Here is a 16,128-nt window from a genome sequence, read left to right on the forward strand (position 1 = left end):
TAAACTAAACCCCTCCCACCTCCAATTATCCCTGTTATATGTTGCAGCCCATTAACATTGAAACCAGCCTTTGCCCTTTTGTTTATGCCTATTTTTACCCATTGTTTTAAGACGTTTTGTCACTATTATATCTCCAAAACCCTTGCTGATTTTCTATTTTAGTTGGCTGCTAGAGGACATTGATTGTTTGCATATCTTATTTGGTGTCTGGATTGATTTGTGCTGAACCTAACATTCGTATGACGTTTGTTCCCTTCCCCATGTCCTCACTTGAAGCTTAAGTAAGAGTTTATGTGTTTTTCCGCCTAGATTATTATTGTTTTTTGCCACTTTGTTCGTTAGTCTCATTCTATTTTGCATTCTTAATCTTGTTTTCTGAGTTTCTTTTTTGTCCTATCTACCCAAGTCCCTTGAGTTAACCCTACCTAGTTAATTAATCTTGTAGGAAACCTAGTCACCTAGAAACCCCCTACATCATCTTGGTATCAGAGCATAGTTTTGTCCAGGTTAAGGGTAATTAGGTACTGCTGTCCCTTGTTTACATGTCTTACCTTTTGAGGTCTAGTCTCCATCACCATCTGTCCGTGGTCGAGTCTGAGCTAAGAGAACGATACCATAGATTAGAGGACACCCTTTTCTTTCTTAAGTTGGCGGGACCAAATAGCATTGGACGCTATTCCCTCCAAAAGCATATACTTGAGAAGGAGATTTCTGACCTCAAGATTGAGAGCACTCACTACCTGTCTCAATTGGAGACTCTGAGTAAACCTTGAGTCTTTGGTGGCAACCGCACCATTGGCTGCCCATCTTCTTATGTCCACTCGCAGTGGTAGAGTATACCAAGATATGTCTGACCCTCCTAGCACCTCCACCCAATCTGAGCAACTGGCTGAATTCATGAAAGCCGTCCAAGCCATACAAGAAACACAAGCTGCCCATCTCCAAGCCCTTACCGATAAGTTGGCTGCCCTCGAGACAAGTGCCCAAAACCCTGATAGACGACAAGGCCGTAACACAACTGGCACTGAACCTAGGGGCAAGGGCTCTAACCCTGAGGAAGTAGACAAAAATAACTAAACTGATGGTTATGACCAGATAGGGGATAACTTCCAAGGCCTAAGGCGTGGTAGGGATCAGGGTAGGGGTCGAGGCCCACCACCAAGATGCCAAACCCAATATGGAGATGATGAGGGTTATGAGCATCATGATAGTGGCTTTGACGTCAGAGAGATGATTAAGGTAGATGCCCCTACCTACGATGGTCAAATTGATGCTAGGATCCTTCTAGATTGAATCAAGCAAATGGATAGGTACTTCGATTTCTACGATATGCCAGAGGAAGTCCACTACCGATTTGCTAAGTTCAAACTTATTGGAGCTGCTTAGGACTTCTGGACAAGCCTAGAGTACCAGGAGGACCACTTAGAACTTGAGCCAATCACCACTTGGGTAGAAATGCAAGAGCGGCTCAAGAGGAAATTTTTGCCCATCACTTATAGGCTCCAGTTGTTGAGTGAAATGAATACCCTGAAGCAAGGGAAGTTGACTGTGACCGAACACATGAGCAAGTTCAATGAATTGAAAATTAGAAGCCGTATTCGAGAGGATTTTGAGCAGACGCTATCCAGATTCCGTACCGGGCTCAACTCCGAAATTCAGTCTCGTATGGCACCCCACCTGGTGCGAGACGTTCCACAGGCCTTCAGGATAGCCCTTGAGGTGGAATCCTCCATGAGAACTAATTCTCAGAGGAAGAGCCTCCAAGCTGGGGAGTCCCAATTTAGAAAACCACCCTAAGGCTCAACTGGATTCCCAAAACCCCCTGCTACACCACAGCTTCAATTTGACCACAAGGATAAAGGAATTTTGGGAGAAGCACCCAAGAGTAGTGGGCAACAACAGTGCTTCAAGTGTCATGGGTTTGGTCACTTCTCCAGAGAGTGTCCCAATAGGAATCTTTATGTAGGAGAGCATACCCCTGAAGAAAGTGAACAAGAGGGCTTTCAGAACCATGAGTATGAGGACCATAGACCAGATGAGACCATATCTGATGAGGACACCGAGGAGGCCGGTGACCTCAAGCTCGGTATTGTGCATTGCATGGTCTCACAACCTAAGAGTAGCGATGATTGGCGACAAACTAATATTTTCATCACTTACACATGTCATCAGGGCAAGAACTACCGCGTCACCATAGACAGCGAGAGTTGCATGAATGTGGTCGCCAAGAGCGTTGTTGCTCGAATGGGCCTCAAACCTAAACCCCACCCCAAGCCTTACAAGGTTGCCTTGGTTGATCAGTCCACCATTCCCGTTAATCTGAGGTGTTTAGTTCCCCTACACTTTGTAGGATATGAGGATCGAGTGTGGTGTGATGTCCTAGAGATGGATGTTGCCCACATCATTCTAGGTAGACCCTGGTTATATAACCGGGATGTCACCAATTACGGGAAGTCTAACACCTATGTCTTTGAGTTCAAAGGGAAGAAAATCAGACTGACCCCCAATGCCCATGGGAAGTTAGGGTTCCAGAACACAAGAGAAGTACATCCAAACACACCCCCACCAAAACACTCAACATTTTAAATCAACAACAATTTGAAGGAGTGTCACGAGTCAGGGGTGATTTATGCTCTAGTTGTCGTACAAAGTAATACCGATAGGTCACGCTTATTCACTGAGGCTCCTAGAGAAGTGCAACCCTTGTTGAGGAAATTCGAGAGGTTATTCCCTAAGGAACTACCTGATGAGTTACCGCCTATGCATGACATCCAACACGCTATTGACTTAGTTCCAGGATCCTCCCTCCCGAACTTACCCTATTACCGAATGAATCCCAAAGAACACGCCGAACTCAAACGGCAAGTGGATGAACTATTGCAGAAGGGATTCATTAGAGAAAACCTTAGCCCGTGTGTTGTACCTGCCTTGCTCACGCCAAAGAAAGATGGCACCTAGCGTATGTGTGCTGATAGTAAGGCCATCAATAAGATCACCATCAAATATAGGTTCCCTATCCCTAGGCTTGATGACATGTTGGATATGATGGCCAACTCTTCGATCCTTTCGAAGATTGATCTCAAGAGCGAGTACCACCAGATTAGGGTTAGGCCTGGAGATGAGTGGAAGACAGCCTTCAAGACGAAGGATGGCCTCTTTGATTGGTTAGTCATGCCTTTTGGCTTGTCAAATGCACCTAGCACCTTCATGAGGATAATGAATCAAGTGCTTCAACCGTTTATGGGCAAGTTTCCTGTGGTTTACTTTGATGACATCCTCATCTATAGTAAGACCCCGTCTTCCCACTTGGATCACTTACAAAAGGTTTTTCATGTGCTCTTACAAGAGAAACTCTATGTCAACCTCAATAAGTGCACCTTCATGAGTGATCAAGTCATCTTCCTGGGATTTGTTGTGTCAGCTTAGGGAGTATCTGCTGACCCTAAGATAGTGAGCGATTGTAGAGTGGCCTGAGCCAACTAACATTCATGAGGTACGAAGCTTTCATGGCTTAGCCACTTTCTACAGAAGATTCATCTACCGGTTTAGTTCCATTATGTCTCCTATCACCGATTGCATGAAAAAGGAGTTTCAATGGACTAAGAGTGCTACGAAGGCCTTTAATGAGATTAAAAAGCTTATGACTGAAGCTCCAGTCCTGCGCCTCCCAGATTTCTCTAAGGTCTTCGAAGTGAATTGTGATGCATCTGGTATTGGGATAAGTGGTGTCCTAGGACAAGAGGGCCACCCTATTGCCTATTTTAGTGAGAAGCTTAATGAAGCTAGGCAACGATATTCCACATACGACAAGGAATTCTATGCGGTTGTCCAATCACTGCGCTATTGACGACATTACCTTTTACCGCAAGAATTCGTGCTATTCCCTGACCACTAAGCTCTGAGATACTTGAGTGCCCAAAAGAAGCTTAACCAGAGGCATGCCAAGTGGGTTGAGTTTATCCAAGAGTACACTTTTGTACTCAAGCACAGACCTGGTGTCGAGAATACTGCTGCAGATGCACTGAGCCGGATGAACATGTTCCTCATTCGCACCAATGCTAGGAGTCGGACTAGTTTGCTACTCCAGGCAATGAGTGTAGAGGTTGTAGGGTTCGAGCGAGTCAAGGACCAATACCCCACCTGTCCTGATTTTAGTGAGCCGTTCACTTCCTTGAATGAAGACAACCCAGTCAACCACTCGGACTACCTACTTAGGGAGGGCTTTCTTTTTAAAGGAAGCAAGTTGTGCATTCCCAGGACTTCACTCCGAGATTTCCTGATATGGAATTTGTATGCTGGGGGAGTCGTTGGCCACTTCGGTCGCGATAAGACCATCACCCTCGTTGAGAACCGATTTTTTTGGCTAGGACTGAAGAGGGATGTTGCTAGAGTTGTGAGTCAGTGTAGGACATGCCAGACCACCAAACAACAAAAGCAAAATACGGGTTTGTACACTCCCCTACCCGTTCCCCATTCCCCTTGGCAGGACCTTAGTATGGACTTCGTGCTTGGTCTACCAAGAACTTCGAGAGGCCATGATTCTGTTTATGTGGTTGTGGAACGCTTCTCGAAGATGGCCCATTTCATCCTATGCTCTAAGACCTCCGATGCATCCATAGTAGCCAAATTTTCTTTAATGAGGTTGTCAAGTACATGGGTTACCCCTCACCATAGTGTCCGATAGGAATGTTTAGTTCACTAGTCATTTTTGGAGGACCCTATGGCGGATGATGGGCACGAAGCTCCGTTTCTCCTCCGCTTTTCACCCTCAGACCGATGGCCAGACCGAGGTTATCTATAGGAGCTTAGGGAATTTATTGTGTTGGCTCATAGGAGAACACCTTACCAGTTGAGATCGAGTCCTTAGCCAGGCTAAGTTTGCATATAATAGTTCTCAGAACCGTACCACTGGTCTGTCCCCCTTTGAGATCTGTTTAGGATACCAGCCTCGGGCACCCATAGACCTTATCCCAGTCGTGTCTAGTTCCAGGGCCTCCCAGTCAGTCGAATCTTTTGCTCAGCATATACATGATTTGCATGCAGGTATAAGAAAACAGATAGCACTGAGCAATGAGCAATACAAATCGAAGGCAGATGTACACAGAAGGCTACAAGAGTTTCAAGAGGGCGATATGATGATGGTAAGAATCAAGCCGCAACGTTTTGTTAGGGGAAAAGCGAGCAAGCTACATGCTCATAGCACAGGTCCGTTCAAGGTACTCAAGAGGATAGGTGCCAATGCGTATGTTCTTGATCTGCCAGCTAACATGGAGATCAGTAATATTTTCAATGTTGAAGACCTAGTCCCATACCATGGTACCTCTACCTTTACCCCTTTTTATCCTGATGACCTTGAAGACTTCCCCTTCAACATTGATAAGACTTCTGAGCCAAGCCAACCACTTCCCCCCACCTCATTACCACCTGTGCCTAAGGTCACGAGAAGAACTGAAGAAGTTGAGAAAATTCTTGATGAAAGGATTGTGTCCACACACACTGGAGGTTCTAGAGAGTTCTTGGTCAAGTGGCGTGGACGTCCAGAAATTGACAACACCTGGATCACAATGCAATAAGTCCAACAACTCAACCCAGACCTATTTGAGTATCACATGAGCTTTAATTCACCGGAGGTGAATTCTTCCAAGCCGGGGAGAGTTGATGGGGACATCAAGACGTACAACCGAAGGAAGAAGAAGACCCAACCTTCTTTGTGGTTGGAGGATTAGAAGGAGGAGGAAGAAGAAGAGAGAAGAAGAAAAAAAAAAAAAAAAAGAAAAGGAAGGCTCGATCCAGCCTTCCCAGCGCTGGATCGAGTCATCTCCTTCCTTTCTTTGCCAAGATTGTGTGGCCCCCATCAAATCTGATATGTTAATAGTTTTATTTCCTAGGATTTTGCCAAGATTGTGTGGTCCTCACCAAATCTGATATGTTAGTTTTATTTCCTAGGATTTTGTTTATTTGAGTCTTTAAGTCAATTAGGAAACTAAGTAAATATCCTATTGATTTCTTTTTAGAAAGTTTCTTTGTTTATGAAATAGCATTCCTAGAATATTCTTTTCTTTTTAGTAATTAGTCTCTTATTTATGTAAGGCCATTGGCCATGGTTCCAAATTAATGAATGAATGAAGATTATTGAAGGCAAAACAAGCCCCAAACCCCCCCTAAGAATTCTCTCGCTGCTCTCTCCCTCTTCTCATCTATCACTCTCGGTCTCCCTCTGTTTCTTGCCTCCTCTCTCTCTCACGGCTCTTTCTCTCATTCTCCTTCTCCCCTTCTCATCCTTCATCCCTCTCTTTTCTGTTTTCTGTCTTTCCTGTTGCTACTGCCCTATTGCAGAAATTGTTCACCATCATTAGAGATTATCTCCATCGAGGAAAACCCCAACTGGGTTGCTGCTGGAACTTCTCCAACAATCGGGACTGCTGTTCTTCATCAAGTAGGTTGGACTGCAACTCTTTATTTTGGAGGACTTCGACTTCTTCTTTTCTCCCCATACCAGGACAGCAACAAGGTAAATAATTAAACTAAACCCCTCCCACCTCCATTTATCTCTGTTATATGTTGCAGCCCATTAACATTGAAATCAATCTTTGCCCTTTTGTTTATGCCTATTTTTACCCATTGTTTTAAGGCGTTTCGTCACTGTTATATCTCCAAAACCCTTGCTGATTTTCTATTTTAGTTGACTACTAGAGGACATTGATTGTTTGCATATCTTATTTGGTGTATGGATTGATTTGTGCTGAACCTAACATTCGTATGACGTTTGTTCCCTTCCCCATGTCCTCACTTGAAGTTTAAGTAAGAGTTTATGTGTTTTTCCGCCTAGATTATTATTGTTTTTTGCTATTTTATTTATTAGTCTCATTCTATTTTGCATGCTTAATCTTATTTGCTGAATTTCTTTTTTGTCCTATCTACCCAAGTCCCTTGAGTTAACCCTACCTAGTTAATTAATCTTGTAGGAAACCTAGTCACCTAGGAACCCCCTACATCATCTCCGAATCCTACTAAGAGTAGGACTCATATAACATAATCAATTTAACTTTAAAATAACCCCCCAGCACCCGGAACAGTTCAACAAAATAAACCCATAATATAAATGAAAACTCCCATATTATGATGCCGGCACCCGCATGAGTTCTACAACAAAGTGACATTTCCTCCACCATTCCCTCCACATCTAAGTATTCATTCAACATCTAAATTTTCTCATCACATCGCAGTCACAGTTATGAACATGATACAATAGAATTATTGTGGCTGTAACGGCATGACCCAATATGGAAACCAGACCAAGACGAACCGGATCTAAACCAAGATTTCAGTCCAATAAGGATTCTTAGGGGATTTCTTTATTTGTTCAGGTTATTCCCATAATATTATATTTTATTTTACTTTATGGAGCTAGATATGTTGGAGAGCCTTTTTCAGTTTCCTAAATTGAGTTGGTTTCTGTTTTGGGTTGAGATTAGGAGTCTTGTTTCTCTTTATTTATATGAATGTGACCCAGCACGATTGAGCAGATTGAAATAAACAAAATTGGTTTTTTTTTTTTTTTTTTTTTGGTTACTGTTATTGTAGTGCAACTGGTGCCCGTGTGGCCTTCTTCCCCTTCTCCATTAATCCAACCCTCCTCCATCTCAGGTGAGTTATTCTTAGATTTCTTTCTTCCTCTATTTATCCATCTCCTTCTTATATCTCTTCCAGCTCCTCCCTTCTATCACCCTTTTGAGTTTCTGAAACTCTACATATGATACTCTGTTCAGTGGTACTAACAGTCAGTCATGTGGTTGGATCAATCTGGGTGGACCCATGGTAGGGTTTTGGAACCTATGGTTGCACCTGAACACAATTAGAACTGGAGATGCACAGATTCCTCTCAATCGTTGTGGCAACGTTGAATTCAACCAGGAGAGAATATAACCACCCCTCTTGAGAACCAAACACCGCATGTTTCAGTTGGCAACCAATCTGACTCTTAAGGCTTTCAAAGAAACACATCTGTGGCCTTTAGGAAGTGTTATTAAGGCGCTCCTCAACGTTGAATTCAACTAGGAGAGAATGTAACCACCACTCTTGAGAACCAAACACCGCATGCTTCAGTTGGCAACCAATCTGACTCTTAAGGCTTTTAAAGTAACACATATGTGGCCTTTAGGAAGCGTTATTAAGGCGCTCCTCAACATTGAATTCAACTAGGAGAGAATATAACCACACCTCTTGAGAACGAAACACCGAATGCTTCAGTTGACAACCAATCTGACTCTTAAGGCTTTTAAAGTAACACATCTGCGGCCTTTAGGAAGTGTTATTAAGGCACATTGAGGAGTGCATTCAAAGTGCATAGTCTGCGCCTCTGGTTTGTACCCCAGCATGATCAGATGCATAGCCTGTCAATCAGGCTTGCCTTTCCATGTCTTTATCCACCTAAGCTGAGGCACACAAGGCATGTGAGGTGCAAGGCACATGAGGCGCTGATAGGGTTAAAATAACTAAAACAAAAAGTAGTTATACCCCACCCACAAGCAGAACCATAGGGTAATATTCCAGCAGAACAAAGGGTTCAATAGCTACAGACTCAAGGCTTAGATCGAGCCCAAATTCTAGCCATGTGTAGGTCTATGGAAGAACACAAATGTCTCCAAGAGATCCAACAGTGAATGATTGGTAGTTACACGAGGGAGATAAAAGTAGGAACTTAGGGAATCCAGATTTAGTAAGTAGTAACTAACAGTTTATCACAAACTACGGGCAGATCACCTTCAAAGTTAAATCAGTTTTAGAGACTAGGCAATTGAGCTAACTCTCCAAGTATCATTTTCAATTGATGGCTGGATTGAGAGTTGAGTAAAATCTGAAATTACAATGTAGAACCTGAAATTAGAAACTCACAGAGATACAATGATCTTACCAGTGGATGAGAGTCAATTTCTGGTTGAGAGAAGGACTCCAATGGTTGAAGATGACTCCCAAATTACTTGGTAATCTAGTGGACAAATTAGGGGTTGATAGGAGTAACAGTTGCAGCAGGAGAACTTTGGGACTTAGCAACCGCAGGACTTGGTCACTAATTCACTACTTCATCCAAACTTCTTGTGTATGCAGACAGATTGCCAGTAACCAGGTGTGTCAGTAGATCATCAACAGCAGCAGAAATCGCTCGAACAAGGTGGTGTATAGTTGCAGAAAAATCAAAGAGAAAAAGAAGAGGCGATCAAGGCCTCTCACCTATGGCCTAGGACAATCTCTCACCAACCAATGGGGAATGGGGCATCTCGCCACACAACTACATCTCACAGCAATCAAAGGCAAAAAGCCAATACTCTTTCATTATCAAAATCATTAGAATGGATTGAAGCCTTAAATTTGCTTATATGGATGTAGCCTACTTTTAGAAAATAGAAACAAACTAAAATAGTGACTAGTAACTAACAACTGATATGAACCTTCCCATTGTAGAGAGAACTGTTACCTTTTTTACATAAGTAACCTTAGAAATGGGAAGTTCATAATCTGAAAAATAAAAACAACTAAAATAGAAATCAATCCCTATTTTCGTGTAGGCTCTAAGTCCCTCCTATTTGGGCTTATAGAATGGGCTCATTACAATAGAAAAGTCAAAATTCCTTAGCCCATGACCCATATAACCCACTGGGGACATATATTTGGGCCTTACTTATTGAACCATGGGCTCAATCCAAAAAAATGAACCTAACCCAAATCTAAAAATTATTCTTCTTCCACAAGCTGTGATCTGCATCAATTCTCCCGACTTGGAAGAAAAAAAAAAAACTCAACTTCAAGTTTCTTAGAGTTGAGGGATCAATTGTGTGTGATGAACCTCCATCTGCAGACCATAGCAGTATTATGTTAGCTCACAGATGTTTGGAATGTAGTTTCGAGGCAAGAAATTTTATCTCTAAAGAATTTTGGTGGTATGACTAACTCTATGTGTTCAATGTCTGAATTAGTATCAACCGTGAATCCATATCCATAGTCCTCGACTTTGGGAACCTTCTCATCGAACAGCATTATTTGAAGTGTAACGAAAAAGTAAAGGGAAAGAGGAATCCAGACCTGAGAATAGGATTCAACAGGGAATATTTAGGGCACGATCAGTCTTCGTGAAAAAAAAAAAAAAAGAGGGCAAGAAACCCTTTTTTTTTCTAAGCTTTTTTTTTTTTTTTTCAAAGTTTTGATACCATGTAGCAAAATCAAATACCAGAATCTACAGAGAAGAAGAAGAGAACCGAGAGAAGGAAAATACAATGGAGACTGAGATGAGGGAGAGACAGCTAGAACACAATGGAAATGGAAACGCCTATTGTGATCTAGCCTCATACTTATATTATATTAAGTCATCGATCCTTAGTAGGAATCCTACTGATAATCTTAAGTCTAATTCCAATAAAGAGGAATAACTAGAGAAGGAAATAACAAAAAGCAGATTACAACTCAGCATTATCCCATTATCCCACATTACACAAAACTCCCCATGACGATATACTTTAACAAATCTGAATCAAATCACCCTCCCCCTGATGCAGTTGCACGATGGACTTAGGAAAAAAAAATATTTTGATTTGATTTTCATTTGTTTTAGAAACAAGTTATCTTTAAATTCGCTAGCTTCTAATTTTAGAATAGTTTCCTTTCAAGTAGTTGCCATTAATTGTTTGATTTTCTTCCTTATATTGGACATGTAAACGATGGAGAAGTTCAGTGTTTAGATTGAATGAAATTGATTTAAGTTTTTTTGGTTGTGAACCATGGCTACCCGAGGGTGATCCCATTCTTCCCTTTCTGAATTTCCTTCTCTTCCTTTCCCTTCTGATCTTCGTTCTGTTCTCTATTTTTTTTCCTATTTCTTGCTGTTTAATTCTTGTACCTGAAAATTACTCTGTTCTGGGCGATACTTCCAGCCCTAGATTTGGAGGTTGATCTCCATTGGTACCTATCGGAAGAAACTGAGATCTGGAGCGAAGGATGTCTTCCCTTGGGCGACATCAACCCTAGAGTCTAAACCTCAAAAGGGTCCTTCCACTAAGAGAATCAAACCCAGTTTCAGACCTGGTTCCATACTGTTGCGCCAGATGCTGTTGCAAGCCTTTAGATCTGTCCTCTCCTGCACTATTTGAAGCCGAACTCAACTGGGTTAGGTAAAGACTGTTGAGGCGACCCTTCACCCAGAATTTCAAGTCCAGCCGACAAGACTTGGTGGATCTTTCCCTGCCGAAGCTTGCTGGTCTACCGCCTACTATGGTTTCTATCGGGAAGAAGAAACAGGTTCTTCTTTTGTTTTAAAAGAGTTAGTCCTATTATTACAACTAAGCCCCTATTCTCTATAGTTGTGACATTATTTCCCCTACTCCTTATAATTCCAAAAAACCCCTTTTTCTAATTTTCTATGCTAGTTTGACCCCATTAGTTATTTTCCACTCTTTCAAGTGCTTGAGTGTTCCTAAATTTACAAGATTGCCCCTCAACCATTACCTTGAGATATTTTATCATTGTTGTGGGCGCTAAGCGATCCAATTTCAGTCTTTGGAATCCGGATCCGCATCACCCCCCCCCCAATTGGAGAATTAAAGGTCTCTATCGCATATGTCCATGCCACCACAAACGAATTTCCCGCAACTTATCATGTATCGGAGCTACTCCTAATTAACTCTAATTTGATCATTCCTTATTTTATCTTTTCTACTTTTACTACTCATCCACTTTAACATCCTCATTTCAGCTTCCCACATCTTGCATGGGAAAAAACAAGAAATAAACATATTAAATATCGATATGAAACAGACTATACATGTTAATGATTACAGGACAAGCTAAAGTCCGCGGAAGTGAAAAATCTACCATTTTGATGAGGCGGCCGCGGTGTTCCCCAGACATTGTAATCTGAAAAGAAGGATTATTAACAAAGATAAGTAAAAAATATATGCCTGAAAAAACTGATGGTATACTATCAAACAGAAGAAAAAGTAAATGAGAAAACAAGTCAAAAGGAGTCATCAGTTCTCCATGAAACCAAAGACAAATGTAGGCCAAGCATAAAAATAACATCAGTTTTTATTATTGTTACTATTATTATTTGTTCAATTGAGTGGAATGATTGGTCTATCAATGTAACAGCCCCACTTGATTTACAATAAGTGACACAGGTACAAGTACAATAATGTCCCTATAGACAAATTTACTCCTATACTACAACACTCTCCCCTAAGTTGGTGCATAGATGTCACACATGCCCAACTTGCACACAATAGGATGAAATAACTTATTACTTAAATCCTTTATACAAACATCAGCTAATTGATCTCCATATTTGACAAAAAGGATGCAAATAAGCCGTTGATCTAACTTCTCTTTAATGAAATGATCAATCTCCACACACTTGGTGTGGTCGTGCTGAACTGGATTGTGAGTAATACTAATAGCTGACTTACTATCTCAATACAACATCATAGGTAAGGAAACAGGAATATCCAAATCTTTAAAGAGTCATTGAAGCCACATCAACTCACATATTCCATGAGACATGGCTCGAAATTCAACTTCAGCACTGGACCTAGCAACAACTGTTTGCTTTATACTCTTCCAAGTAACCAAGTTACCTCCCACGAAAGTACCACAGCCTATGGTGGATCATTGATCACCGATCATCAGGAGAGCTACCCCAATCAGCATCAGTAAAGGCCTCAACTTGTGGATGACCATGGGAAGATAAGAGCATCCCTTTTCCCAGCGCAGACTTCAAGTAGCGCAAGATCCGAAACAAGGCCGGATCTAAAAGAAGAACCCCCTTAATCTTATTGATGCTAGCTTGCTTGCTTGCTTGCTCTCTAATTTTGTAACTCACTATGTAACCCTATTTGTAACTCCTTCATTCTCTTTCTCTGATTTTATTACTCTATTTTGAAGCTCACTTTCTTCTCCCAAAAAACCGGCACCGATTAAAAAGACCAATTATGGCCCTATTACCGACCGACCGAATGTTAATGTGTCCATGCCTAACCTTTCAAGGCCCGCTCCATAAACAGTCAAGAACAATGCAAAGTGTAAAAATTGGGGGTGCCCCATTAAGCCACACCGGTTGACACCCCTAGTTTTCATATCTCTAAATGAAATGAATTTGAAGTCGCCAAGTCCATCATGTGATTGACTACATTCTAGGTGTAAAACCATTCAAGTATTCAACCACTTGAACAGTTGACTTTTTTCCAATGCAAAAGTGGCCTATGAAAGATCAAAATGAGAAGTTTCTTTTAACACACTAGATGGGAGCAGTAATGGTTAGTCACAGACTTTGTAAGAAAGGCTCAATATTCCCTCTAACATGTAGCCTTCTTCACCCATGATCATCATGTGCTTTTCTGAGCTTAATATTAATCAAAAATCTCGAAACCACCAGGTCAGCCCTCACTATAACAACCCAAGTACAAAAGCTTCTGCTGATCTGGACACAAGAGAAACCCAGGCAACTACACACTGGCTTCATTTCTCCGTAAGAACTTTTCCATGTCATTACCTCTACAGCCTTGGAGTTACCAGTAAAATAATTTCCAGTAAACGGAAACCTTTTTCTGTAATGCTAGAAGTCAACAACTCCATAGTCCATATCATACATAGCTAAACTTAAATTCCGCAACTTTATGAATACAAGATATTCTAATTGTGCGGAGCCACAGCTTCACAACCATTTTCCAATCATAAAAGACTCAACATCATATACCGATAACGATAACGCTAACATTAATATACAAAAAGAGAAAACAAAAAGTCCAAACCATTCGCATTCAACTTGAAGGAGAGACGTGTTTCTTCTAACCAACAACCAAGGCTTGCCTTTCTCCAATGGATTCAAATCATTGGATGGGTATGTTTTAGCGAACACGGAGGGAAGTACTTACATCTTGAGCCATTTGGGTCACGATATCGGCAAAATTTGAGCCAATCTCTTCATTGGATACTTGATCAGCAAACTCAACTGAATCCAACGCTGCTTTACACTTCTGGAAGGGCAATTCTCCTCGTACCTAGCAAAACATCCATAATCAAAACCCACATGAAGCATAAAAAATACAAGAACAAAACAAAAAAACCGGTTGGTTAGAAAAGGAAGACCAAGAGCATACCATAGTCCAACAGAGCTCATACAGAAACCGAGCCACTGGCACCGGAGTCTGCATTTCGAAATTGCTATTCCCATCTTTCCATTCCCGGAGGAACTCCTCTGTGACATATTTACACTCAATTGGAGGGAGAGACATCTTCGCGAATAAAGAAAACCCTTGAGCTTAATGATCTAAAGATTAATTGTTCAGAAACGCTGCTGAAAGAGAGTTGTGTATGAAAGATTCAAAATCTCCATTAATAGAGAGAAAGAGTTAGAGCATCCCGGAGAAGATCGGCTAATGGATTCTGCAAAAGGAAAGAATTAAGGATGTGCCTTCTTCTTCTGCTGCTTCTTTCTTCTGATTTTTCTTGTATGGGTTTTATTTTAGAGACCTCGCAGCGGGAGAACTTGGGAGGGATGAGGGAGGTAGGGAAAATAAAGTACTCTTGGAATTTAGCGAAATTACCAATTTTTCCATTTTTGATTCGTCGGGAAATGACAACGCAGATCGGTATTTTGTAACTTGTAGCCTATAGTAGGGCGCTAGGGAAATAATTGTATTTATGACAAAATAAAGCTTCAAAAATACCTCTATGCCCCTACACCAAAAAAAAAATACCTCTATGCCATTTTCAACAAGTTTTTTAATTACGTGGCTCCCAAGTGGTTTGATGTATGACCTCACCGTATTACTTCTGGTATGGCAAATGAGTGGAAATGTTTAATCCCACATTGTTTATGGAAAAAATCATAGTGAGATATTTATTGTATATGGCAAGGGATTGTTACTTGGATGTGTGGCCCTTGCATCGGAACGAAGGTCAATAACAAAATATGCATAGACATCAGTATTGATTGATAGATTTTTTTACTTCATGAGGGCAAGGTTATACTTTTGGGCACTCTTGTGTTTAGACTTTGGCACAAGCCAAGTGACCAGGAAAGTTCTTTTCCCCATTGTATAATAGAAGGTACATGGGTAGAGTTCCTTGGAAAGAAGGCTATCGCTCTCCTCTCTTGTCTTTAGGGGGAATAAGGGTTTGTTTCACACATGCGTGAATGTTAAGCCAAGTAGAGTTGTGGTAAGGAGAGGCAAGCCATGTGTGTGTGTGTGTGTGAAGTTTATTTTTTGCTCCATGCTAGACTTCATTTTAATTTTCATATTGTTGATGTCGAATAGGGATTTCCCAACATCGATTGTAACTTTTCTAACGTCGGTGGTCTGCCATTAGACGTCAGTCAGGCCAGAAAGTGCTCAAGGCCGGGGTTTGTCAAGAACCTTATCGGCATACACTACTCTATGTCTGACGTAGAACGTGGTTATTCTGGCATCGTATGGTGCCAATCTGATTCCATCCAATGCGTCGTCGGCATCGACGTTTCTTTATTACGTGTTGTTCATAATGCTTTGGACATTGGTAACAACTAATTTTATGTGTCTTCTCTCTTTGGAAGACACATCTCGTGGGCTCCTTTGGACAAGCGTGTCTAAGAAAAAAAAACCCTCCAATTTAAATAGAGGATGTCCTGGTTACAATAACATACAATTATAAGTGTACTAAACTCTCTCTCATTCTCCAATTTTCTCTCAAACTCCAATTCTATTTTTGCCTCTATTGTATTGAGAAAGTGTTTTTATACTCTTATTTTGGTTTGATTGAGCACAACGAAAGTGTGTCTCAACGCAACGCATTAAGTGACTACAACAACCACTGAAAGGGAATCTTGGGGAAGAAAATATGAAGGTTTAATCAATTGACTTCATCAAATTAGAATCGATTACCTTTTTTCTCTTCCCTAAAATTCCCTACCCTTTTTGAAAAACACATTTCTCACTCTACCTCCCATTTCCCCTTTCCCCTTCCTGTCTTCTTTCATCGCTTATGGTTCCACTACCACTACAAGCCCTAAGTTGTAGACTGAGCGGTTCCTTCTATGGCGAAGGGGGAATTCCTACAAGTTCTGGCCATGTTCTCCCCCATGATTTTTGGTACTCTCTCTCTCTC

The 16,128-nt window shown here is 41.3% G+C and overlaps 1 protein-coding gene across 3 annotated transcripts in view; it reads right to left on the reverse strand.

Moving 5' to 3' along the window:
• Positions 1-14,614, reverse strand: part of LOC122079964 (THO complex subunit 2-like) — a 55,407-nt gene extending 40,793 nt beyond the window's left edge. For all 3 annotated transcript variants that reach the window (XM_042646795.1, XM_042646786.1, XM_042646780.1), the window contains exons 1-3: positions 14,142-14,614; positions 13,917-14,042; positions 11,863-11,904 (exon numbers count right to left, since the gene is read on the reverse strand). In XM_042646795.1, coding sequence (XP_042502729.1) covers positions 11,863-11,904; positions 13,917-14,042; positions 14,142-14,276 — 303 coding nt within the window. In that variant the 5' untranslated portion in view covers positions 14,277-14,614. The remainder of the gene's footprint in view (positions 1-11,862; positions 11,905-13,916; positions 14,043-14,141) is intronic.
• Between the last annotated feature and the right edge of the window lie 1,514 nt (positions 14,615-16,128).

Source organism: Macadamia integrifolia, chromosome 1 (assembly GCF_013358625.1).
Source record: "Macadamia integrifolia cultivar HAES 741 chromosome 1, SCU_Mint_v3, whole genome shotgun sequence".
In the NCBI taxonomy this organism is placed as follows: Eukaryota; Viridiplantae; Streptophyta; class Magnoliopsida; order Proteales; family Proteaceae; genus Macadamia; species Macadamia integrifolia.